Source organism: Rattus norvegicus, chromosome 9, assembly GCF_021556685.1.
Source record: "Rattus norvegicus strain SHRSP/BbbUtx chromosome 9, alternate assembly SHRSP_T2T, whole genome shotgun sequence".
Lineage (NCBI taxonomy): Eukaryota > Metazoa > Chordata > Mammalia > Rodentia > Muridae > Rattus > Rattus norvegicus.
In genome coordinates, this window is record NC_141542.1 from 97,667,467 (window position 1) to 97,694,384 (window position 26,918).

Genomic DNA, 26,918 nt, shown 5'->3' on the forward strand with positions numbered 1-26,918 from the left:
CTATTGTACAAGGAAAGTGGAATATTGATCTGACAGTTCAATGAACATAAAATCTATGTTTATCTGGGTAATCACTCATTTTACAATTTCCTGGAGCTGGTGGTTCTTTGATGCTGGCACCATTAATTTTTATAGCTCCATGTTAGGCAATTGTGCAGTATATGTGCGAGCATGTGTTCTCATAATACAATTTCCTATGCAGCCAGAAGGAGCTTTATGGAGAAAGTGGCAACAATTATAAATGACACTGCTTCTGTGTTTTGAGTCTTTCCTATTTCCCAGATAGTATGACAGATACCTACTTTCTATCACCTTCAACATCCTCACATGGACATATGAAGAAACATTGTTAGCTCCATTTGAGAGTTGAGTTCAATGAGCCTGGAGGAATTCATTCTTTGCTTTTCCTAGATTATACAACTGCTAACTTTGATTCAAATTAAGACTGATCTAATTCATGAAAGACCAATGTTAACAGTAGCTCAAGCCTTGCTACTGTGGGACTTTTCTTAGAGATATGGACAAACATCTGTTAATCACAGGTAGGACATCAAGAGCAGACTGAGAAAATAATCTCACTTTGTGAACCAAGATGTGTCCTGGGGACACTTATAGGAGCATGGAGGTAAAAATACTTGCAGTAACATGAACATCTCAGAGGCAGCTATAAAGCAGAAAAGCCAAACACAGCATGAATGATAGCTTATGAAAGTGGCAACCTTGGTATGTTCTGTCCAACTTGTAATCTATTCCCTTGAAGACTCACCTCTATCACAGATCATATTTACTCTTCTTATAGTATTGGAGAGGATCCTTCTGAATCTTGGAATTTTGTAAGCTGCTTAAGTCTTGAAAGTTGTATGAGCTTCCTGGAAATGTCATTAGTTTTGTGAGTCCTATAAGTCTCTAACTACCCTACAGGAGGGAATGTTCTAAGTAGAAAGAAAGAGCAGGGGCTGGAGAGATAGCTCAGTGGTTAAGAGCACTGACTGCTCTTCCAGAGGTCCTGAGTTCAATTCCCAGCAACCACATGGTGGCTCACAACCATCTGGAATGAGATCTGATGCCCTCTTCCGGTGTGTCTGAAGACAGCTACAGTGTACTTATATATAACAAATAAATATATCTTAAAAAAGAGTAACCTAGCAATACTTATCTTTGTATTTGTAATGTGAAGCATCATCCTCACAGGTAGGTTATCCTTTGACTCTAGGACAAGTAGAGTTAGACAACCTGGGCTAAGGCCCAGATTCTGAACTTGGGCAAGTGATTCAATTATTTATACAACTAAATTTTAATGTCAGAAAAAAAGTTAACTGTAATGTCTACGGCATGGGGATATGATGAGAATTACAAGAAATAATCTTTCCAAAGTACACTGTCTGATAGAACTAAGGTATATCAAATCGATGATTTCTGCAACGATAATGATATTAATGGCATTGCCTTCATCTTTGAAGGTATAATTCCTTTACAGATGTTAGCAAACATCAGCACAGCTCCAGTGTAGTTGAAAAATGCTTTACAGCTTTGGAAATTCAAGCTGCTTTTCCTGTGATCTCACCTACTTACGAAGATCACAAACATTTCTATCTTTATATCACAACTGGGACAAACTTACAAAGGATAATCCCCAGGGGACCATATCTGTGGAACTGCAGGGACTTGGCTTCTACAGGGTTGGCAGCCCCAGGGACAGGAGAAATGTTCTAATCGTTAATCGGATTTCTCTTCCATCTAACGTTCCCTTAACATAATATCCTCCTGGGTGAAATCCAAATTAACTGAGCATCTATTGGGTACTCAGCACCATGCATTTTCCATGGGCACTTTGATGGTATCACATGTTTCCCTCAAGTCAGGAAATCAACTTATTTGGTGACTTCCTTTCACTGCAGGCTGAGATGCAGTATGTGATATCGACTGTCAATTTATAGAGATAACTAGTGGAAGGCTTAAGAGTGTTCGGTCAAAGCAAGGGGAAAAAAAGATGTATGACGAGTGATTTGATAACTCAGATGCTTCTAAGTTTTCAACGTGTGTGTTGTTCTTCTTAACTTAAAGTTCCTATTACTTGAATGGCCCCTGGGTATAGGTGATTTGGATGAAGAGAGAAAGCAATTTGCAGCACTAATAGTTGGGGAAGCTGTAACAATCTGTGACAATATTTACTTAAAAAATTTTTCTAAATATATCTCATGTTTAAGATTAAGCATTCCCCCAAACTTTTGGAAGGTAAAATTTCATTTCCAAAACTGAAGATTCCCAGGAGAGAAGCAGAAAAATTGAAGGTATATATAAGAAAAGGGAATAGGAAAACTTTAAAAAATATATTTGCAGTTTATTGTCTGGTGAGCTGTTATTGGTAGTAATTAATTATTGATCAACTGCCTATTGGGAGCTGTGTTAAGTTTTGGGCGCTTTTAAAATTAAATAATTCTGCTGTCAGAATGCGTATAATGCTAAGGAAAGAGAAGCTGATGTTCTAGTACATTAGGGAAGGCAAAATTAAAAACAAAAAGTCAGAATTTATAAAAATAGAAAGGGGAAAGTTGGTGTCATTTGAGTTGGACCTTAGAGAATGGGAAATGTTTCATCTCAGGAAAACATCACAGAAGAAAATGACTGAGTAAAGTGTGAACACACATGGCTGAGAAGCATGAAGACCTCGTCTCATGTGAAGGACACACGATGAATAAAAAAATGTCTGTGAAAAACACAAAGATATTCATTTAGTTGAAGGATGAGTCAGCTATCTTACATGCTATTAGTTAAGTAAAGATCATGTTGTCGGCTGCATGTTCTGTATTAGTCTTCCTCCAATACACAGGTCCCAGTCAAATGTCACGATCACACATGGAATAGTAGCTATAAAGGCATGTATAGTACATTGGTGCCCTTGTTTGTAGTAGCTTGGATAAATTCAGTTTTATGTCAACAGACTATTTTTTAGGAGGTCACTTGGACTCCTGATTCCTGGCCTGAGACAAGGCTTACACCTTAGACCGTATACACAACAGAATCCAATTTAATTTCCCTTTTATTGTATCTTCATGCTTCTCTGTGGCCTTTGCTTGGAGTCTAGTGGTGATTGACAACATGAGCACTTTCATTTTTGCGATCCTTTATTTTTGGCAGATAAAACACAACCTTCCTTATTCTGCCATGTGGATAATCCAAGCATTCCCTCACCGACACCCCTCTTATTCATACAATTCCTTTGTAAATGTTATTACTTTTCATTCGTCTCATCGTCTTGCCTATCAAGTTAAATAATGCCTAAAGAAATGGCATGCTCTAGGGCTACTCATACTTTTTAAAGTCAGCAGAGAACACTTGAAGTCTTAAAGCTGACTCTAGGAGGGGCAAAGGTCTCACATTCACTCAACAGTGAAAAATATTTACCACAGACATGCTTGTAATAGCCCCAGCCTATTTGTCTTAGTGATTGGACAAAGATTATTCCATACATAGAACCATTCATGGCCCTATAGAGAGTAGAGTTAAGCTTAGTAAGGGAAAATAGGTGTATAGTCATGTCTAACTCACTTGAACTAATCAAGAAATCAAGAGAAGAAACTCACATTGGTACCTAGTGTGATAGTCATGAAGGAGTCCTCTAAAGAGGTAACATTTAAAGGAACCAGCCATGTTTAGGTTCAATATAGTTCCATTTGTGGTATTTTAGACTTACTGGTGTAAAAGCTATAGACCATGGAGTAGTAGAAGCAGGGTAGCTTTTTAGTTAGGGCTTTACCGCTGTAACACTATGATCAAGGCATCTCTTGTAAGAACAACATTTAATTGGGGCTGGCTTACGGGTTCAGTCCATTATCATCAAGCTGGGAGCATGGAAGGATTCAGGCAGGCATGGTGCAGGAGGAGCTGAGAATGCTATAAATTCATCCAAATGCAGACAGGCTTTAATTGGCCTCTAGACAGAGGATCTTAAAGCCCTTGCCCAAAGTGACACATTTCCTCCAACAAGACCAAACCTACTGCAGCAAAGCCATACCTCCAAATAGTGCCACTCCCTGGGCCAAACATATTCAAACCACTGCATTCCACTCCTTGTCCCCCACAGGCTTGTTTAAACATTATGCTATGTTTAGACTCAAAGAGTCTATGGGGTCCATACCTAAACATAGCATAATGCAAAATATATTTAGTCTAACTTCCAAAGTCCCCATAGTCTATAGAAGTCTCAATAATGTTAAAAATCTTCTGGGATTTATCCATAACTTACCTGTAATCCCCAAAGCAAGACAGGAAACCAGCTAGGCAAATTCCAATCTCTGCATCTCCATGTCTGAGGTCAAATATTCAGTTCTCCAACTCTTTTTTCATCTCTGTTGACTGCAACAAACTTCTTTCTCTTGGGCTGGTTCTACTCCCTTAATCTTTTTATCTCCTTGAACACAGGATTCAGTTTCATTGCACCTCCAGGTGCCCCTTTATTACTTGAACCATACATTTTATATTTGTCCTTTCTAAGCTTGCTATGCTTGTTGAAAATGCTCTTCACGAGAGTAAACTTTAGTAACCACAGAACATAATTTATACCAGGCTGTTTTGAGACTTTCCTTGTCGAAACGATTAATTTAATTCTCTTCATCTTAGCCTCAGGTAGACTCTTTGGGCAATGGGAAAAAGCAGCCATATTCTTTATCAAAATATCACACACACACACACACACACACACACACACACACACACACACACACACACACACACACACAGTCTATAGGCTACATCCTAACATTTTTCTCCATTGAATCCTTTTGGGCCAGCAGGCCTAGACAGTTCAAAGACCAGAGTCTTCCATATTCCTACTAGGATGGCTCATTAAGCCCCATTTAAAGCATTCCGTGGCTTTTCAAATCCAAAGTCCCCAAATCCACATTCTTCTAATCAAAAACATGGTCAGGCCTACCACAGCAATACCCAGTCCCTGGTACCAACTTCTATCTTAGTTAGGGTTTTACTGCTCTCAACAAACTCCATGACCAAGGCAACTCTTATAAGGACAACTTTTAATTGGGGCTGGCTTACAGGTTCAGAGGTTCAGTCCATTGTCATCAAGGTGGAGGCATGGTAGCATCCAGGCAGGCATGGTACAGGAGTTGAGAGTTCTGCATCCAAAGGCAGATGGAAAACTAGTTCCATGCAGCTAGGACAAGGGTCCTAAAGTCCATGCTCACAGTAACAGACTTCCTCTAACCAGGGCACACCTGCTCCAACAAGCCACACCTCCAAATAGTGCCACTCTCTGGGCCAAGCATATTCAAGTAACCACAGTAACTAAACTCAGAAAGAGGTGGCTGCCCGAAGGCAGAATTTGACTATGCTAGTTTTTAAATCAAATACATGTGCATACACATTGGAAATGAAAATTAAGGAACAAATGTCCCAAAAGAATTGTAAAGATACTAACTTAAGTCTCAGCCAGCATCCTGTGCCCATAGCAGAAACAAGCTTGATATCTAGAAATACTGGGAAGTTCTATTGGCCCACCAAGCTACGCTCTGTGTCTTACACTGTCATTCTTTATTGATAACTAGCCTCATTCTGGTTTGTTTTCCCTTTTATGTGAATCCCTTCACTCTGATTTTATTCTAGGACCTTGATCCACAAAGTATGAAACTTCTTTTCATATCTCTTCTATGAATCACCCTGTTGTAATTTGATAATACTCAGAAAGAAATGTTAGTTCCTTAATTTCTATATTCTGGAAGGATGCCTTCTGTATCCTGAGAGTACAGTATGTACCTTAGTTCTATGAAAACAGAAATATCTTTTTTATTTGAGATATCTCCATGCACAGGATATTAATTTTGGATTATTTCATTCAACAATTGTTGTATGCTACCCAGACTCAAAACTCCACAGATAAGACAATAATTTATTACCTCTCATTACTCTCAGATTGATTTAGTTTATAAGAATGGTTCTTCTAATCTCTGTGATACCTGTTAGGGCCTTTCATTTGGTCGTACTTATATGACACGGGATATGAGGTGGAAGTGTAAAGACGGTTTCAGCCTGAGATGTAATATGTCACATTTGCCAATTTCTATTGGTCAAGGGAAGTCTACATCCAACCTGAACTGCAGGATGGGAAGAAAGGAAGTAAGGAAGGCTATATTTGAAGACTAATTATTTTCCACAATTTCCCTTCTAGTTTATAGTGCCAATGGATAGAAGATCCCCAAGACTTTTCTAGAACTTTCACTGTGTTAGGTCATGGCCTTGAAAACCAGTCTCCTCTGACACAGCTTCGCAGGGAGAGATCCTTGCTTGACTGTAGTTCCTACTATGAAACGGGTTTTTGCACAAAGTCAAATTTATCTGTGCTATATGAACCCACAATACTGGCATATCAGGATGAGGAAATCTACCATCTATACTCATGAACCAACATTATCCAGAACTGCATCAGGTACTAAACTTCAGTGTTCCATGGCATCTCAGAAATAACTTGTAGCCGTTGCCTATACTCTAGGATCATAAGATATTGAGATCTTAGACTAAGTCTAGGATCTCTATATTTTTTATTTGTCTCCTGGTTTGTAAAATTCTCTCTACAAGTTAACCCGTTCATAAAAAGGCCCTTGGTATCAGTGAGTAGCTTTCTGTTGAATTTCAGTCTTCATATATTTTAGCTCCCCAAATATTTTTTAATTTATATTTTGATTTGTCTCCAGAAAATCTGGGTTGTATATATCTCCTTCATACTTTTAATGAACTTTCAATTAATCAAAGTAGCTTTCACTTCATTGAGTGAAAAGTAAAGTAACATATTGATCGAGGCCCCTTTTTACATGATAATAAGGTTAGGTTATTCCAAAATGCTTATTAGATCTTAACATCCCTGATGCCATGGACTAGAATGTTTTTAGAGTTTTCAACAGTGGGTTTCGATTTTTAATCTGCATGATCAAATTTTGCTGGCACAGCTCTGAATTTGATGTTAGGCTGAACACACATTTTAAATTATGTTTAGCTGCCCGGAATGGTCTTTTAGACAAAATAGAGCACTAGGAACATTTCCCTTCCTCTCTACCTGAAGATACAACAGCTTCTTTTCCAGCATCCTTCTGCACTATTGTCCTTCATCATGTGTAGCTAAAAGAACCCCACAGATGCTTTTACATCCTTCTGAAACTCTCCCTAATTTTCAATCATCCTAATTTTCCCTCAACCTGCAACATAGATTTCCTATTTTCCCACATTCTGTAGCAATGTACTGTACAATCATGATGCCTCCCAACATCCTGTCCTTCAAGCATCTACTGGCTCTGTGTTCCAGAGCTGGTTCTGGCTAAACCAGAACCACCTATGTTATTCATTTCAAGTCTCAAACATATTATGTATCAATGGACAAGGAACTATCCTCAGCGGGTGTGTCCAACTGTTTGACAATGGCACGAAATGCTTCTGTCATCTACAAAGTTCACACTGAAGAACTGTGCAATTGAGTCAGAAGGTTTTAAGTAAATTTATCATTTTCTACTGTGCTATTTTCATTCCTAACCTCTGATATCTGCAGTTCACAAACAGCAGCTTAAACTTGCCTGATGTAATATTATTGTGTGGGAAAACGCTGCTAATTAAGGTTAAGGTCCATCATTGACCAGTTAGCCTTTGGGCCCATTGCATAATGGGTTAGTCCCTTCATTGACAGGGTTCCTCCTTCTTTGACCTTGTCTGGGTAATCCAATGCACCCCCAAACCCCCCACCCCCACACATACCTCTACCTAAGGAATGTCACATAGCCTCAGTTAAATTACAGGATCAAATTCCTTTCTCAGATAAGAACCTGTTCAGCTAGCATCTGAGATTCCTGAAAGGCTTTCCCATGCTAATGAGGCATTTTGCTACTCTAAACCCTTAGCCCATCCTGGATATTCCTAACCTTAGTCCCCCAAAACTTTATAAGCTTTGAATCACCTCAAGTAAAGTTGATCTGTTCCGGTCATTCACCATATGTATTAAGAGGGCTTTGAACCCTCCATTCATCGTTGTGTCTCTTCCCTTTGACCACAGACCACATCAGTCAGTGATCCACAAGAGTTGGGAAAACCACATTATTGTATTATATTAGTAATAATACAAACATAGCCATATTTACATTGTAGTTTTTTTTGGTGAATTCCACCAGGGCACAGTGGGGATTGTCTTTCTATAACTGAATGACTTCTAACTTATATGGACTAGTTCAGAGGTGGGGGTCAAGACAAATATGACAGTTTTACTGGGCTCATTCAGCTGACTTTTCATTGTTGGTCTTATTTTTTCTTCTCTCTATGAATAGCTTGGGCTTTATTCCTGCAGAGTGATCTCAAAGAGGTTTGGTGTCATGTTACATAGTGGCTGGATTTTCTCCAAAAAAGTTGGAAATACACTTCACAGACCAGAGAAAAAACATGCATATAGAACAAAAGGGAACTATTACTGGAGGCTATCAAACATAGACTGTTTTTTCTAATTTAAGATTCTTTAAATATTTCTCACTCCAACCTGTAAGAATTATGGTTTCAAAATGCAACCTTGACCCTCATCATAGGAAATGAACTCACACATTCAAACCTATTCTAGTTATTTTTTACATGAAAGTTATAGACCTCAAGTTTAGTTTACTACCTGTAGAAAAGCAATGTTTTGCAAAAGTACGTGCACATGCATATTTTGAGGAAGAGAAGGGAAAGGAGAATACGAATTAAGTAAAGACATTCTTTTTAAGGTTTTTATTTACTTATTTTATTTTATTCTCCTCTCATATATTAAACCCTGACCACAGTGTCCCCTCCCTTCTCACTAGATTCTCTCTCCAGCTCCCCACTCCCTGAGATCTCCTCCTCCTCAGTTTCCCTTCAGAAAAGGGCAGGCCTCCCAGGAAAATTAACGTGTATGTGTGTGTGTGTGTGTGTGTGTGTGTGTGTGTGTGTGTGTGAATACATATACATATACATACACACACATATATATATACATGTATAATATATATGTGTATATAAGAATTATATATATATGTACATATATATATAATTCTTAAAGGTAATATGTTTAATGTCATGTATCTAAAGTCAGTCAGAGCTGAGGTAGAATTCTATCTGTCTTTGCTGTTAAACCAAAGCCCCTCCTTCAGGCCTCACTGGGCAGAGAGTCTCTAAAACTCAGAATGCTTTGCTAAACCAGAAGGCAGTCTTAGTTCATTTTGATCCACTCACATGCCAATTAGCGTTTTCTGCTCGTTTTGTCATGTTTATCTAGAACTGTAGCATGGATCCTGAAACTTCAAACTGGGCATGCCCTGTTCCTTTATCATACTTCCTTGTTCCTCGTATAAGTAGACCAAAGACATTGCAACTCCCAATCCCTTCACAAACATCTTTTGAAAATGGTTGATAGTATTTTGGAGCTTGTGACTGTGAAATTAAAAATATCTCTCAAAGCTGTTGAATTGTGAGTTGCGAAGAGAGTTATTGTGAGCACTGTTCCCCCCTGCAAGTGGGAAAAGTGTCTCTCACCTTTCAGAAATCAGCCTGTGCCAGTGTCACACAGTGTGGACATTATTTCCAAGGCTCAACTATTGCATAAGCAAATCTCTACAGCAGGATATAAAGCCCTGTGGTTCTGCGTATTATATGGATGAGTACCATTTAAACAGTACATTATCGTACGCCGTAGATGTCAATGAACCGTATAGCTTTCCCATACTGCTTTTGTATACAATAGTAAATTAAACTGAGGATATTCTACCCTAAAGACATAGGTAGCAAGCCATTCATATTTGCTTACCAGCCACATATAGTAACCTGCACTAGATTCACAGATTGGCTATGCTGACAACTGGTCAGGGATTGGGGAGGGATCCAGAAAGCAGTACTCTTGAATTAGTGGTCATTGATAGATTCTGGGAGCTGGGGAAACATTGCCTTCAGTTGTGTGCTCACTGCCAGGCTCTAACTAATACATCTGACCCATGACCACACAAAGGGTCCTGCGTGAACCCCGTGAGTCACGAAATCGGATGAATAGATACAAACGTGAGAGATTAATGGGGAAGAGGTGGTTGGACATGGAAGGTAAGGATGTGGGAGAGAGTTGCTTAAGAACAGACACATTATATAGACATGTGAGATTGTCTAAGAACAAATTATAAATACACAAGCAGAGAGAGAGAGAGAGAGAGAGAGAGAGAGAGAGAGAGAGAGAGAGAGAGATCAGATGAATGAATGTGTCTGGGCAGAAAATTTGTAATTTGTCCCATGCGCGACCTCGCCAGCAAGAAAACACGCGGGGACATATGAATCCTTGCAGTAGCCAAAACCTTTTATTAAATCTTAAAGAGAGCCCCGTGCGCCCGCATGGCACGGCTTATATACACCCTATTGTGGCGCATCCACACCTGATTGGTCGCTTACCCATGATCTCATTAGGCACGCCCCAGAGTGGGCAAAGACCTGGCACAGAGGCACTCTTGCACATGCGCACACAGTTAACTTCCTGAAAGGAAGTTGGCTGGCGCGGTGGAGGCCAGCGCCATCTTGTAATGGCGGGAGCTATCCTGGCCTTCCACGTGGGGCACAGTGGAAGCCAGCGCCATCTTGTGGTGGCGAATGTTAAAGCGGCCCTCTACAGTAATTGTCCTTCAAACTCGGAATTCTATGACCACAGAGTATTGCCGATGCTGACCCGTGTTGTGCTACTATTTAATCCCACAGGCTATGCACACTGATACTAAAGCATATTTTTATATTACCCCTTTTTTAAAACACACACACACACACACACACACACACACACAATGTATTTCTGAAGTTGACAAAGGACATGGTGAATTTCCAAAATTAGCTGTGAAAGACAGATCATCTAGGCATGACTGAAAGCCATGCGTAACCTTTGTGCTCAGGTATTTCATTTCAAAAATATCACTTTCTGATCACTCAGTGAGACTGTCATTGAACTATTTTAAGCTTTAAAATTTGTGTTCTGAAGCTGAACAGGATTTATTGCTTCTATCTTTGGGCTTATTAGAAACAATTTAAAATTCATTTAGCAGTGATAAAAATCACCATTTTCTTATGGTTGAATTCAGCTAAATGTCGAAAATGCAATATAGTTCTTATTCATTCTGTCTGTCTGTGTGTGTGTGTGTGTGTGTGTGTGTGTGTGTGTGTGAGTGTGTGTGTGACTTTTATTAGCAATAATTCTACATCTGTCTGCATGGCTCAAGTCTATTTTAAAGGCTTTAGGAAAAAAATTGCAATAAGAGTTAATTTTCTTTACTTTTTAAATTTACCAGAAATAGATTAAAGTAGAATACATTATGGGATAATGTTACCTAGAATTTTAAGATGTTTCCATAGATAGACAAACTTTAAAAATATGACAGTTGGAACACAACATCACTCATCTGCCCTATGATACATGGGCAAATGAAGGGAAAAATCAGATCCTTAGATAAGTAAGCCTCTGATCTTACTCTCCAAATGAATTATGAGGTTTCAGGGGCTTATGGAATAAAGATGCAGGGGGAATGGGTTTGATTATTTGTAAATTATGTAGTTATTTATTCACTAGATAAATCCTTATTCTCCCAATTTAAAATTTGTATACAATGCTACTTAAGAGGAGCAGGGAGAGAAAGAGCTGTCAGAGTTTCGTACATCTGCTGGAGTTGTGTACTTGTCACTAATCAGGGGAGGGAGCAGGGCTGAAGATTGCCTCCTGATACACGAGGGCTGTCCCAGGAAAGGCTACCCGGAGAATCACTTCATCTTGTGGGGAGCTGTGGAAGCACGGGCACTATACGTGTTAAACAAGCATCACCTATAAGCAGCAAACATCTGGAAAGCGGCTCTGAAGTGGGCAGTCTATGTCTAGGCATAAATTAGAGGCTCTGAGTCAAATCACAGGGAACCATGATTATTACCATCCTGGCAGAGGAGACCTGAAGGTGGATATTTGTCCTGAATAGTGCTGTCCTGAAGACCATGACATGGTGTGAAACAGGGGGTGAGAAGAATGGAAAGTCTGCCTCCAAAGGAACTGTATGAGATCTTAAGATAATAGAGATACTCATACTATCCCAATACCAAAGGATGGAATTCAAATAGGTACCCCCATCATTCAGCTATAAGGCGTACTTCCATATTTACATAGTGGCCAGTGAATACATTTTGTCTTTAGCTACCTTAGGGTGACAAACAAAAACGGGAGCAGAAGTTAAATTACAGAAATCCCTTTCTCCCTATCCTTAACACTAGAAGCCCAAGATCATGGCGCTGCATGTGCAGCTTCTGTTGATGGGTTACTACCTGGTTTGTAGATGGATGCCTTCCCTCTGTGCTCTGATATAACCGGTAAGGGGACAAGGAGAGACTCTTCCAATTACCACAAAGGGCCCTTACACTCAAGATTCTTACCGAGCTTACGTGTCTGCTACAGTTCTCTTTCTCCAGGGGTTGTGATAGTGATTGAGGTCTTGATTGTGGGATTTTTCTGTGTGCTAGAGGACCCCAGTTCAAGTAATGACAACTGCCAGTTTTGATCATCCCACCAACACCAGAAGACTCTCATATTATATTTGATTTACCCTATATACAGTATTTATTATCTGTTTCAAACTTTAATTATCTCCATGCTCTAAAAGGCTTGTCCATATTTTTTTAGCATTAGTTGTTCTAGCTTAACGAATTAAACTACATTTTCTTCTGATATAGGAAACTTCTTTATTCATTTCATGAGTTTAAAAGCCTTTATTTCATTTTTGTTCCTTTTTGCATTTGGTCACAATTTGAGGAAAACACAAGCAATACCTCCCCCCAGGCCCATTCCAAAAGTTTCCTTCTGCCCTGTATTGGAAAGAGTGGTGTTGCCTCCAAGTTTCTCTGTCTACACTGCTACTTTGGACAATATATAAAGCCTGAATTCCCCATTATCTGCACAGAATTTAAGAGAGAAGAATGAAAACCAGATCCTGAATATTTTTATTCTCGTATTAGGAAATTATCCATCTCAGTATCTTCCCAAATCTAGGCTCAGCTTAACCCCTTGCTCCTAGGACTTCTCATCCCCAGAGTCTTCTTTAAGAATCCAACAACCAAAATGAAATATACTCTGAGAATCATTTAGTTTAAGTGATTCCCTGTGGTTGAAGGAAACAGGAAATAAACTGTAAAGAACATTCTGGGTAGAGTTTCCTTTTTTTTTTTTGTTTTAAAGGTTTCATTTTCTCAAAAATCTTCTAGAACTAAGTTTACCTTGTTCATGAATAGTTTTACTTGATTTGTGTATGTATGTGTACGTGTGTGTGTGTGTGTGTGTGTGTGTGTGTGTGTGTGTGTGCGCATAATCTGATCTGATCTTTTTCTTTTAACATAACAAGATTCATACTATGTTGGATGATGAAAGGAAGAGCTAATGGTTGCTATGGTCCCTTCTAAAGAAGAATTGACTAGCCAGTTTCTACTCCGTATGTCTGTAGATTTTTTACATTGGGAGCAAAAGAATTCCACCAGGCTAGTCCCTTGGGCAATAATAGCTAGTTTTGGATGCTAAGGCTTAAAGGAAAAGTCTAGATGCATTTTTAAAAATGTTCAAAAAGCTGTTTGATTTTACTGAGTATAGTTAGTCATCATCCTGGGCAAGTGGAAGGGAATATTTGGAATTGTGAACCACCCAGCCAGATCAAATTCATAGTCAATTGAATATTTGGTTGGTTTTGTGTTAAAGACAACATGAATGCCAAGAGAAGCCACATAACTAGTTCTTAGACGTATTCTTATATTTAGGTAAATTTTAGAAAGGTTTTTGTGTCATAAGATATGTGATTTGAAAACATCAAAGGAGAAATTCAGTATTTCTTCTTTTGTTTTTCTTCACACTACCGCTTTTAAAAATTTATTACTTTTAGATTTTTTACAGTTCAGTTATTACCCCCTATCCTGGTCCTCCCTCCCACAGTTCCTCATCCCATTCCTCTTCCCCCCGGTCTTCAAGAGGATGCTCCCACCCTCCAATCCCCCCATTCCTCCAGACCCTCCCCATTCCCTGGGGCCTCAAGTCTCTCCGGGGTAGACACCTCTTCTCCCACTGAGGCCAGACCAGGTCGTCCTCTGCTATATATGTGTCCAGGGCCTCAGACCAACTCCTGTATGCTGCCTGGCTGGTGGCTCAGTGTCTGAGAGACCTCAGGGATTCAGATTAATTGAGACTGCTGGTCTTCCTATGGGGTCTCCCTCCTGTGCCTTGATACCCATCTTAGTCTGCAAGTCACAGAGTAGTCTGGTTAATGTCCCCAAGTTTGGTACTTGTAAACTCTGATGTCAGCTTACCTCACGTACTGCTATCTCCTTAAGCCTCAAAGTCTATCCCATTGTATTAAGGAACAATCATTATAAGTATTGGTCTACACAAAGTGGTGAAAACAAGATCCCCAAAATCTGCATGAGGAACCAGACTTTAATTGCACACATTTTCCACCCGAATCTACCTTAGAGAAAGACATCAGAGGTTTGTTTTCTGTCGATTGGTCTGGAGCAAGGACAGGATTTCCAGCCCAGAGGGAGGCGGTTGATTGTTGCACAAATCTGTCACACGTTTCCCGATTGAGCGGTTACTAAAGCTTACGCACTGCCCCTTGCCTGTTCTCTTTCAAAACCCTCCAGGGAGTTCAATGGAACATCAGTGGTAGATTCACACCAAGAGAGCATGTGGGACATCTTAAGATACCTTCTGAACAAAAGCAGATAAACACACACTAAACTGTAGCAGGAGATCTAGAGATGAACTTGTCTAGACTCATAGGATTCTCCTAACATTTTCTCCAAAGCCTCGGATATATCTTTATACGAGCTATTTATTTGCATCAGCACAGAGATGAAATCCAGCAGTGTAAGACTTTTTTTATAAATCCTAAATGAAAGGTGAAAGCACGTACTACAGGCACACCAGTAAAATATTGCAATTTCTGTTATTTTTTTTTGTGACCCTTTACGTGAGTGTGCAATACACTCTCCCCACTGCCAATTTCCGTTTCACTCATTCCTTCCAATCAGAATTGTATGTGTTGTTATCCAAGAAGCTTTACCTGTAACTTTTTCATTTCTAATCACAAGGCAGGGGAGTAATCAACCCCAGGTCTATTGTGTTTATCAGGGTTAGATAGATGGATATAATTAGTCTGGAATTGAGATTGAGTACAATTCTACGCTCAAGACTTTCTGTTTAACTGTGAGTTTGAGTTTTAATCAAAGACTTGAGCTAGAGTGAAGCTGACTACTCCTTGTAACAAAAATTGCAGGAAATCCAAGTATGGGTTAAATTGGAAAAGCGTTCTTATTACATCCATCTGTTTTACTCCCCAATACCTTTTGTTTTTCCTTTCAGTGTCTGCCAAGCCAAGACCCCACAGTGACGAATATTCAAAGAAAATCCCCCCTCCGAAACCGAAACGGAATCCTAACACTCAACTTAGTACGTCTTTCGATGAAACCTACATCAAAAAGCATGTGCCAAGGAGGACCTCTCTCCCGCGAGATTCATCCCTGTCCCAAGTCTGCAGCCCCGCGGCAGACCCTGAAGAAGAGGAGCCTGTGTACATAGAGATGGTGGGGAACATTCTCAGAGACTTCAGGAAGGAAGATGACGACCAGAGCGAGGCTGTGTATGAGGAGATGAAATATCCCATTTTCGACGACCTGGGCCATGATGCCAAATGTGACTTTGATCATCACAGTTGTTCTTCGCAGTGTGCTACTCCCACGGTGCCTGACCTGGACTTCGTCAAGTCTTCAGGACCATGTACTCCTAAGGGTCTGCTTTGTGACATACCCCCGCCCTTCCCCAACTTGCTTTCTCACAGACCACCCCTGCTGGTCTTTCCACCCGCGCCGGTACACTGCTCTCCCAATTCTGATGAGTCTCCGCTGACCCCTCTGGAGGTCACAAAGCTTCCTGTGTTGGAAAATGTGTCTTACATGAAACAACCACCTGGAGCATGTCCACCCTCACTGCCATCCCACAGCTCCAGCCATGCTAAAGACCAGGGAGGAGCCTTGGGTCCTGCTCCTGGAGCGTCCATTCTCTCTTCGTCCCCTCCACCTCCATCCACTTTGTACAGAACCCAGTCTCCCCATGGCTATCCAAAAAGTCATTCCACCTCCCCATCCCCTGTCAGCATGGGGAGGTCCCTGACGCCCTTGAGCCTCAAGAGGCCTCCCCCTTATGATGCTGTGCATTCCAGCAGCCTCTCAAGGAGCTCTCCCTCAGTGCCTCACTCGACCCCTAGACCCGTGTCTCAAGATGGGGCCAAGATGGTCAACGCTGCGGTGAACACCTACAGCACTGCTCAGAGTGGTTCCAGGTCCAGGACACCCACCAGTCCTTTGGAGGAGCTCACCAGCCTCTTTACCTCAGGGCGGAGCCTGTTGCGGAAGTCGTCGTCCAGCGGCCGAAGGTCCAAAGAGCCAGCAGAGAGTAAGTTGAGCAACCCAGTTTGGTACAGCTCTCAAAACCAAAGCAAGGCCCCGTATGCACAAGTAAAGCTCAGGGGCCTTGCTTCTGAGTCCCTTTGGCTCGAATGTGAAACTGAAAAGACATTTTTAAGGTTTTGGTTGGCTAAAAGAAATAGTGTGCTCTGAGTGGGAACTAGGTACAAAGATTAAAAATGGCAGCCTGCCTAGTTCTAATGCATCCTATCTCCCAAAAGGTGTGACTATTTTGAGGCTAATATTGAAATTCTTACAATGGCCACAAAAAGATTAATGGAGAATATCATAAGATTTTTTTTTTTAGGTAAAAGGTCTTATTTGGAGGGACCTAAACATTCACATCCAGAACTATTCAAAGTCAAAACTTAACCTTTTATAGTAAAACTGTCAGGAAATCTTGCAGCAAAGAAAGCAAACTGGGCAAAGTTTGGGGTTCCTTTCCCTTTAATAAAAGTTTTATGTTACTATTAATATATTTCTTATATTATAAGGAATAGTTCTATCTACACATTTCATATTATCACAGACTTCCCTTCACTGTCAACTAGAATAGATTTGGGAGTTCTCTACTCTACACCATCTTAGGGTCTGGAGAGCTGGCTCAGCAGCTAAGAATACTTGCATATTGTAGATCACAGCTGCTTCTAATTCCTGCTCATATATCATCACCACCATGACAACTACCATACCACACACCAGACAGACAGACAGACAGACAGACACGCACGCACACACACACACATACACATACACACACACACACACACACACACACACACACACACACACACAAAAACAAAAAACAAAATGAATCTCTAAGCTCCTTAACAATGCCTTATGTTTAGGATACTCTTCCAGGACCCATTGTTTAGAGTATATGAAGTCAGTAATGTGTGACAACTGTCACCACAGGTGAGTTTTAAAGACCATGACATTTCAGTCTCTGGGTGTCCAGCCCTTTCATGAGCCCTACGTGGCTGACACCACAAGTCTATAGAAAGGCTCATGCAGATCCAGGTCAATTGTCTTTCTGTCAGGATCATTCAGTCACACCCGTTTTTTGTTTTGTCTGTTTTGACATAAAATGCGTTAGGCACCCCAACTGATTTAACCAACATATGTCAAATGAGCCCACCATGCACTTCTTATTTCTTTATATGGTTCCACTAGTTACATGAGGAAGACAAGAAGTCCCTAGCTCTCTTGATGCTGAAGATGACATGGTATCCACAAGTAATCCATAGCCACTCGTTGTTATAAGTGACTTTTCTTGCCTTCATTCACTTGTCCCAGAAAGATTCATAAATGCATTAATTAATAAAATGATTCCTGTCCCCATTCTTTTATGTCATAACCTAAGGCAGTAGTCTTTAATGCCTCAGACATGATCGCCTTACATCTATACTTAAATGCACACATGTAATTATTTTATAATTATTTCAAGAATTGAATTTAAAAATCAGGGGATTCTATATTTCATCTTAGATACACAAAACCAAACTACGTATGTTACCTCAACATCTTAAATCATTCACACATACACACACACTCACAATTGATTTTTGCAGTCGTTCTGAATTCAGACAGTTTTTGCCTGTGGGGATATTTGACAATGTCAATGCCTAGTAAACTCGATGGTTGACCCTTGAGTGTTGCTGGGTCTACAACACAGAAGTTGTGGGTATAGATAATTATTAGATAGTACACACCCAAAGGTAGATCCATACCCAGTAATATTTTTTTATTAAAACAGGAATATACAAAGAAACGGTTTATAAAATACACAGTTCTCCTGTGAGAGTATCAGGAGTTTCACAGAGGATTGGTGAAGCTATTGGGCATTCTCCCTACCTATCAGTTTCCTTAGAGCACACTTAACACCTCCAGTTGGCAGCTGGGCCAATTAGCTAGAAAAACTGTGTAAAAGAGACAATTAACTAATGAAGTTATTTCAGGAGAAAAAATCTATCTGTTAATATCATGCTATGTGCTGTGTATCAGAGATGCCAACAATCTGATTTTGAAAGGACTGTGAATGCTTCAAAAGCAGAGGCTGTGCATGGAAGAGTGACCCATAGTCTTTGCAGCCTTTGGAAGGCAAGGGCTGGGTTCCTTTCCCTAATCTATCACTGTTCAGAGAGCCATGCTCTGAGTTTTATTGGCCCTGACAATTTTCACTACATAAATGGGAGGGGAGTACAATGAAGAGTAGGATCAAGTAATCAAAATATTAATTTTCTTTGACTTTAAAGGAAACCAGAAAAAATATTTCTTGATGATCAAGAAAAACAATCATTAGTGCTCTTAGAAACATTAGGTGATGCATGAGAACCAAAACTGTTAATAAAGAGAAGTTAGCTGGTAACTGTCACTCATTACCTTCAGTGACTTCTCTCCTTTACCCAAGCCTGACAGGATTTGTAAGCATCTGTTGATGTCATTAGCCCAGAATGAGGGACACAAAGCAGTGAAAGATTCATGACTTGAGTGTAAGGGGTTTTTATTTTAGAATAATATTCCAGGATTCTTTCCCATTTGGGGGATAAGTAAGATTGCTCTCTTCTTTCCTTCCCTCTTTGCTCATTTGAAGAGTAATTTTAAAGCATTCAGTCTAAAAAAATTGTGATTCAGTTAAAGAAAGAAATGTAAAATAGAATTTATGCTTTTAAATATTACTTTTAATAACCTAAAGGAGGCATGATTTTTAGTTTGGTTTTTGTTGCTATGCTAAATCTTCCTGACAAAAAGTAACAGCAAAGGGAAGGATCCATTTGGCTTAGACTTCTAGGTCACAGTCGAGCACTGAAGGATATAAAGGCAGGAACTGAGGACAGGAACCTGAAGAAGACTTACTTGTTTCACCAGCACTGACTCTGATACACCCCAGGATCACCTCCTAAGGTCTCCCTATATTGGGGCCATGCCACCCATAATGAACAGTTCCCTTCTAAATCAATTAACAACCTAGAAACTTTCTCACAAGAGCTGGAGAGATGGGCCAATGACATGAGTTTCTCTTACAGAGAAGAGTATCCAAGTTCAGCTTCCAGCATTCACATTACAGCTATCTTTAATTCTAATTGCAGGGGATCTGATGCCTTCGCCAGGCCTCCATAAGTACCAGACATACATATACATGCAGGCAAAACACGCACAGTCAAAATAAAAATAAATAAATCTTTAAAAAAAATCCCCTCACAGACTAACTCAGAAACTAACCTGACAGAGACTGTCAGGTTTTCAGTAGTGACCTATCACTAGATGCTTGGACATCAGAAACCTATCGTTTCCTGTCCTTGACTGCTGATAGCATTGTACAATAGTTTGATAGTTCATGACGACTCCAAGCAAAACTAACACATTGATATGAAACCTAATTAGCTGTGGCTATAGAAGTGGCTCAGCATGTACTAGAGCTTGAGACACAAGCATGACAACCTGTATTCAGATCCCCAGGACCCATGTAAATCATTGGGATTAGCCGCTCCCTCATATGCCTGTAAAATAAATGCTTTGAGCATCAGAGAAAGAAGGATCCCTGCGGTGTGTTATTTATCAGCCTACCTGCTGGTGCAGTGAAGGGACTCTGTCTTAGGGGTATAAAGCACTGAGTGACAGAGGCGAGATATCCAATGTCGTCCTCTGGCCTCTGCAAGCACACACACACACACACACACACACACACACAAACACACACACACACACACACACAACACATATGTCATACACTTGGAAACTATAAGAACAGCATCAACAACAACACAGCTAAAGGAAACGACAGTCTCACAACAAATGATTCCAAAACTGACTCTGGTAAACCGAAGTCCAACAGACCCTTAGTCAATGCTCCCGAAGTCACCTTCTTTGTCTTTAGATTGTGAATCCATCCACTCAGACACTTTCAAATTAGAACGCAAACCATACAGTTTGTTACGAATGTGCTGATCTATTTAATCAGTCTTATTTTAAAATTAAAAAAAAACAAGTTCTGTTCAGGATGATAAGGTTAAGGGAAGAATAACGAAAATTCTTTGGTTTTGAAAATTCACGTGACTCCTTGGTTAATTGGGATGGGTGACATTGTCTGTTTCCCTCATGCAGTTTATCCTGGAATTGCGGTTCAGAATCACTGAAGAAAACATAATTTCATAAATAATTGCTCACCTTCCTGGGGGGCTCGCTGCAGCTGCCTTTGATTGATGTAGGCAGACTGTTTATCCCTAGTGTTTACGTTCACTGGCTGCCGAATCTTTAAGAGCAATTTCTTGTCAGCAATTTAACCAGCAATTCTCTCCATTAAGAAGAGCCCTTGATGCTTTAGACTCTAAAATCCAGTCACATCACCAATTCAGAAATAAACTACAGAGATATCTTTACAAAAAATAAAAAATAAATAAATAAAAGACTCTCAGTCATGCCTACATTACACAGGTGAGACATACTACAACCGATTTCCTTCCTTCCTGTTCAGTGAGATGAAACGGGCAATCTATTACATGGGTTTCATTTACTAGGTTGATCTTGAAAGCTTTGACAAATATAATTAATTAGCTCCCATTTTTAGGTTAAAAGCTTCCTCATGCCACATCGCACTCCTTGATGCATGGCCTCTACTTAACTAAAAGATCTAGGGATCTGACCAGATGTCAGAAGTAGCTTCCAAGTAGCCCAACTGAAGAACGCATCTTAAGGCTGGAGTTCCCTTTGGGAACCCTGATATGACACAAACTACACCCAAACACCTGTTTTCACAGAGAGACCCTTTCTTAAGTGGGGAAGAGATGTTACAATGGCTGTTTTCTGACTCAGGCAAAATAAACAGCAACAAATGCCCTTGCAGGGGTAAATTTTAATAAGAAAAAAATGAGAGGTCTGTGTTAGAAAGGTCTAGTGGTAACCAGTGGTATACTTTGACTGGGAATTAATCAGTTGAGCCAAAGCGGGCTTTGGTTGATGGACTGTAATACTTTGATAGCTGGACCTTGGTAGTCAGCCTCAAGGGAAGAAGTGGCCACATAACTCAATAGACCTTGGAGTCCAGCTTTAGAGATGTAAAGAGCTTTTGGCAAGGCAGAGTGGATGGTGGAGGAGGCAAGGCCTGCCAGAGCATAGTCCCTATAAGACAGTGTCAATTTCACCATGAAGTCTCTACCCAGAATCTATCGCCTTAGAATTGTATAAGGAAAGTGCCTTCATATATTTTCCTTGTACTTCTGTCATGATCTGTAGCTTATTCTAATGTCTCATAATTTAAAAAAAATTACTAAGACAAAAGGCAGGTAGGGCAAGGCTATACCTTATAGTCCTTTTATTTCCTGCAATACTTGGTCTGCTGTGTATTTCTCAGAACCGAAGTATGATATATCTTTATTGAACTTGACTGAATAGGCATTATAACTTGAGAAGGCTATTGAACTCAAGCAGAAGAAATCATATACAAATGTTTAACCATTAAGGTTTTTTTTTTAAGTAGGCTTCTTTGACCTAGAAAATGTCACATTGAAATCAATGCAGTCATTGAATAAGAGAAGTGAGGCCGAATGCTGAATCCATTGCTTACACTCTTAAGTGGCACGGTTTAGAGAGCCAGTCTATTCCAGGCATGTTTAAGTGGAATAAAAAACCACAAAGACCATAACCGTGAAGCAATTGAGTGTAAGCCATGCTGAGGATGTCAGATCATCATCAGCTTCTGGACCAATGAGTAAGCTGTGAAAATTGATCCCTTTTGGATGTCTAGAATTTTTTTTAAAAGGGTGCATTTATAAAAGAAAGTAAGAGGTTAACACTTTAAAGAAGAAATCCTGATGTGTTTAACATGATGCATTATTGAACACAAAGAGAAAGAAGAAAGAAAACCAATTCAAGGAAGACATTTTAATCTCTTTAAGGAGAAGTAACACAGAAACCCAGGGAACCATTATGACCAGCCACTATCTGTCGTGTGTGTGTGTGTGTGTGTCTGTGTGTGTGTGTGTGTGTGTGTGTGTGTGAGAGAGAGAGAGAGAGAGAGAGAGAGAGAGAGAGGGAGAGAGAGAGAGAGAGAGGGAGAGAGAGAGAGATTGAGATGTCAGGGAAAACTGACTTCACTTATAAAATATTTTCTAAGCTTTTTTCCATATTTTTAAAAATCATTTTTCATAGAAATTTGTAAACAAATAACAAGTCCAATATAGTGAAGTGTCTGCATGGTGACTCGTGGTTAAAGCAAGTTCATTATTTGCAGCTTGCTGATGGAAGTTAGGTTAATTAAACATTCCACTCCTTCCTAGAAAAGCCAATCAACTGGAGAATCTGTGCCATGACAATTCCCAAAGGAAAGGGATGAGCATCCTAATGAGAACCTGAGAGGGGAGGGAGGAGTGTTGGTGACATGGATTTTGAATCTGCACATACTATCTAGCTAGGTATACACAGAAAAACTGACCTAAGGTGAGGGGTGGGGAACATATATGGGACTGCAATGGAGACATCTGAGCTTTTCTTCCGACCACTGATCACACAAGAAAAACTTTCCCCTACATTTTCTCCTGCTCCAATTTTAGCTGCATTCAGTAACATTTTTCTATTTTCTCTGTGCATTTTCCTGTTACAAATGGGATTAATATGGCTAAATAAGGAGGAATAGGAAAGAAGAACCAACAGCTCTAAAAGCTCTGGGTAGTTAATGTTTGGCTGGGGGAGGGGAGTCGTGTTCCTCAATGGTCACTGCTTCAAGTTGCTTTCTTAAGTAAAAATAACCCACATCCATGCCCATTCATGGAACATTAATTTTTTTCATCTTTATAAACTTGGGTATTTCTTATTTACATTTCAATTGTTATTCCCTTTCCTGTTTCCAGGCCAACATTCCCCCTAGCCCCTCCCCCTCCCCTTCTAGATAGATGTTCCCCTCCCCATCCTTCCCCCATTATCACCCTACCACCAACAATCATGTTCACTGGGGGTTCAGTCTTGGCAGGACCAAGGGCTTCCCCTTCCACTGGTGCCCTTACTAGGATATTCTTTGCTACCTATGTGGTTGGAGCCCAGGATCAGTCCATGTATAGTCTTTGGGTAGTGGCTTGGTCCCTGGAAGCTCTGGTTGGTTGGCATTGTTGTTCATATGGGGTCTCAAGCCTCTTCAAGCTCTTTCAGTCCTTTCTCTGATTCATGGAACATTAATTAAAAGAAAGGATTCAGAAGGAGTAGAGTTGAGAAAGGATAATGTGATCAATGTGCACAATGTATTATATATATTTTTTCACACATGTATGTGTGATTACAAATGAATAAATAATAATTTTAAACACGTATAGATCAAAACATGACATTTATTTATTGTCTAACATGGACTCTCCCATGGTACTGTGGGTAGATAGTTCCATTATGACTTTTTATTCTCATGACATCACTAAAATATCCAAATGGCTAGAAGGATGTAGTTGTCAGCAACCCCCAAAACAGTGAGCAGAGGTGAGGTGAAGCTTTGCTTTATTCGAGTATCACATTTTGGATGTCGTTTGCCTTTACACCTGCATAGTAATTTCACTGTTTTGACTGATTAATTTCTAGGCCACTTACTGGTGACTAACATCAAGAGAGAGCTGTCAGAAGATGAAAAGCTTGTCAGTGGCAAAATGGACTGAGGCTTTTTAAATGTGGGAAATTCAAATGGATCACCTCAAAACTGTCCCTCTTCTAGTTTATTGCTAATCTTCCATGAATGCTGAAGAGTTAATTTCGACTTAATATAGGTTAATTAAAGATCCAGTTAATGGTTCAGAAAATAAAAGAGAAAAGAAAAGAGAGAATAGAAAAGAAAAACAAAAAGGAAAGGCTTATGCTGTATTTATCAATGGGTCTTCACTCAAGGGCTGCTCTCTATGTGGTGCCCTCTCTCCCATTTCATCTGAACCTCACTTCCTTTCTACTCAACCTAAATCATGTAAACCTTCCTACTTGTTCTCTGACTGTGATCTATTTTACATCTTGATTCCCTTAACCCTTGTCCTAGTTAGTTTTTCTAAACTTAACCCTAACTAGAGGAGTGTTAACTGAGGAGTTGTGTCCATCAGGTTGAGCTTGGAGCATATATGTAGGCATCTTCTTCATTGTTAATTGATATAGGAGGGCCCAGTCCACTGTGGGCGATGCCACCCATAGGCAGGTGGGTGTGAGCACTATAAAACCTGTAGCCAAGCAAGCCAGAGGAAATGAACCAGAAAGTAGCTTTCCTCTACAGTCTTTGCTTGAGTTCCTGTCCTGACTTTTCTCAATGACTGACTATGACACAACATTGGAAGCTGAATAAACCCTTTCCTCACCCAAGTTGTTTTGGTCAGTGCAACAGGCAGCAAATTAATATATCTTTCACGACCTTGTCGGTTATTCCCTGTGAAAGCCATTCTGACACTTGCCAAGCCATAGAACAGACTTTTTCTTTTTCAAGTCTACCCTTTCTTCCTTCATGTGAGCTCTTTTCCTCTATATGTATTGTAAGTTATTCTGGCATAAAACTGACCGTGTGGTATGATGTATGTGTAAATATGTGATTAGGACACACTGAGTAGTTCACTGTAAGAGTGAACTACTTTTTCTAGATAAGGGACATCTTTAAGATGTGTTCTAATCCCAATGACTCCCAGACTGAATGGGCGGTGAGTAAATAAACCTAATTCCATAGCAAGTTTTTTAATTTAAGGGTCATATGCTGTGCTCATTCCTATGCATAGTCTTCACGAATGTATTTTACTGTATATTAGTATATATAATGTATATTACATTATCTGTTGATACTGGAGTTATTGATTTTTCCAAATCTAAACTTTCTAAGAGCAGTCTAAAGTATCATCATGATTATGAAATGTTAAAACCTGAGTTTTTAACAGGGGTCTAAGATGAACAGTAGTCAAAGTAGTTAAGAACCAAATATTCCAGTAAATACCAATAGCAGACTCGGGCTTAGATAATTTATACCTAGTTTACATACAAATAATTTATACATCGAAATATGAAAAAGTTTTATTAGCTAAAAGGAGAATCAGGACAATTATACATTGAGAGATGTTGACAACAGTCAGTCAGCAATATAGATAAAAACAAATACCTTTTGTCTCAGGTCAAACAAGAGGTAATAGAAATCTATCAACAATAGCACTGCACAAATTTTCACTGGGCTATGTGGGAAGCAGTCTCTGTAATTGGTGAACTTAACTAGGCCACAGGTGGCATTGAGCATGGCCCATTTACTGCTTCACTATTAGAAAATTGAAAATGGAAAAAATAGAAAAGATAAGAATGAATATTCATTTTCATGGGTTTGTCTAAATATTTATTTGTTGTACTAGTTCTAAAACTACCTGAATGCAGTCTAAAATAGTTTGGGGACTCAAATTATATGTGTGTGTGCATGTGCGTGCGCGCGTGTGTGTGTGAAAGAGTGACATTTCAATGTCCTGGGGCAACAGATAGATTTCCAGTTAGCTGCTGCATTTTTAGGTAAGACAAACTTCCACAGCCACAGCTTTTTATTTGTTTTGTTTTTAGTTTACCTTAAAGATGCTTTCAATTAAAAAATAGATATTCATGGAAGTGTCTTATTAAACATTAATGTTAATTAAATGTTATTAAACTTAAGGGGGAGACTCACAGAATCCCAGATCCCCAGATCTATCTAGAAAGAATATGCAGTTCATTGTAAAAGACGAAGATGAAATGGAATGAAATCTGCCGGAGACGCTCGCTATGGTCTGTGCACCGTCCTCCTCAGTTAGAGCTGGATAAAGAATCTGACAGCTTAAGTGAATAACCTTGGTACCTGAAGCCTGGAGCATAAGGAGCTATAGACAACTCAGCCATTTTCTGCACCCACAGGAACGGTGTAGCTTGCAGGATGCTGAATGAAATCTAAGTCTTCAAGATAGGAGAGGCAGATGGAGGGGAAGAGAGGTGGAGAATAAGAGAGAGATAGATGGAGGAGGAGGCAGGTGGAGGGAAAGAAAGAGGGAAGACTGAAGCCCCTCCCCTTTCAAATAGCAACTCTGAGAACAAGCAGACTGTCGTCCTTACATACAGGTCCAAAGCTCATGTTGCTAGGAGTGTGGCAATCACAGAAATCCAACTGTCAATACGTTTTTCAAATAGCAGACATATATTCATTTTCTTTTAATTTGTTTACATTCAATGCCCCACCCCTATTCTCCAGACTTAAGCTTAGACTTTGAAAGTCAGAATTCTCAGATGAACAAACATTTCATTTTCTTTTAAAATGTGTGTGCCACCACAAAGGCATTGGGTTGATACTAAACTCCTAAATACAGACTAGCGGGCACACCTAGACAAATGGCTTCCAGAATACTATTTTTTAGGTCAGAGCTCCAGATGCAAAAGCTATTGTAGAAACACTTATCCATTTACTCACTTTATTTTTCTTATTA

The 26,918-nt window shown here is 39.8% G+C and overlaps 1 protein-coding gene across 6 annotated transcripts in view; it reads left to right on the plus strand.

Moving 5' to 3' along the window:
- The window catches only part of Nyap2 (neuronal tyrosine-phosphorylated phosphoinositide-3-kinase adaptor 2), a 251,367-nt gene that overhangs the window by 137,217 nt on the left and 87,232 nt on the right, over positions 1-26,918 (plus strand). For all 6 annotated transcript variants that reach the window (XM_087564398.1, XM_087564396.1, XM_087564393.1 and 3 more), the window contains one exon: positions 15,398-16,486. In XM_087564398.1, the coding sequence (XP_087420524.1) occupies positions 15,398-16,486 (1,089 nt within the window). The remainder of the gene's footprint in view (positions 1-15,397; positions 16,487-26,918) is intronic.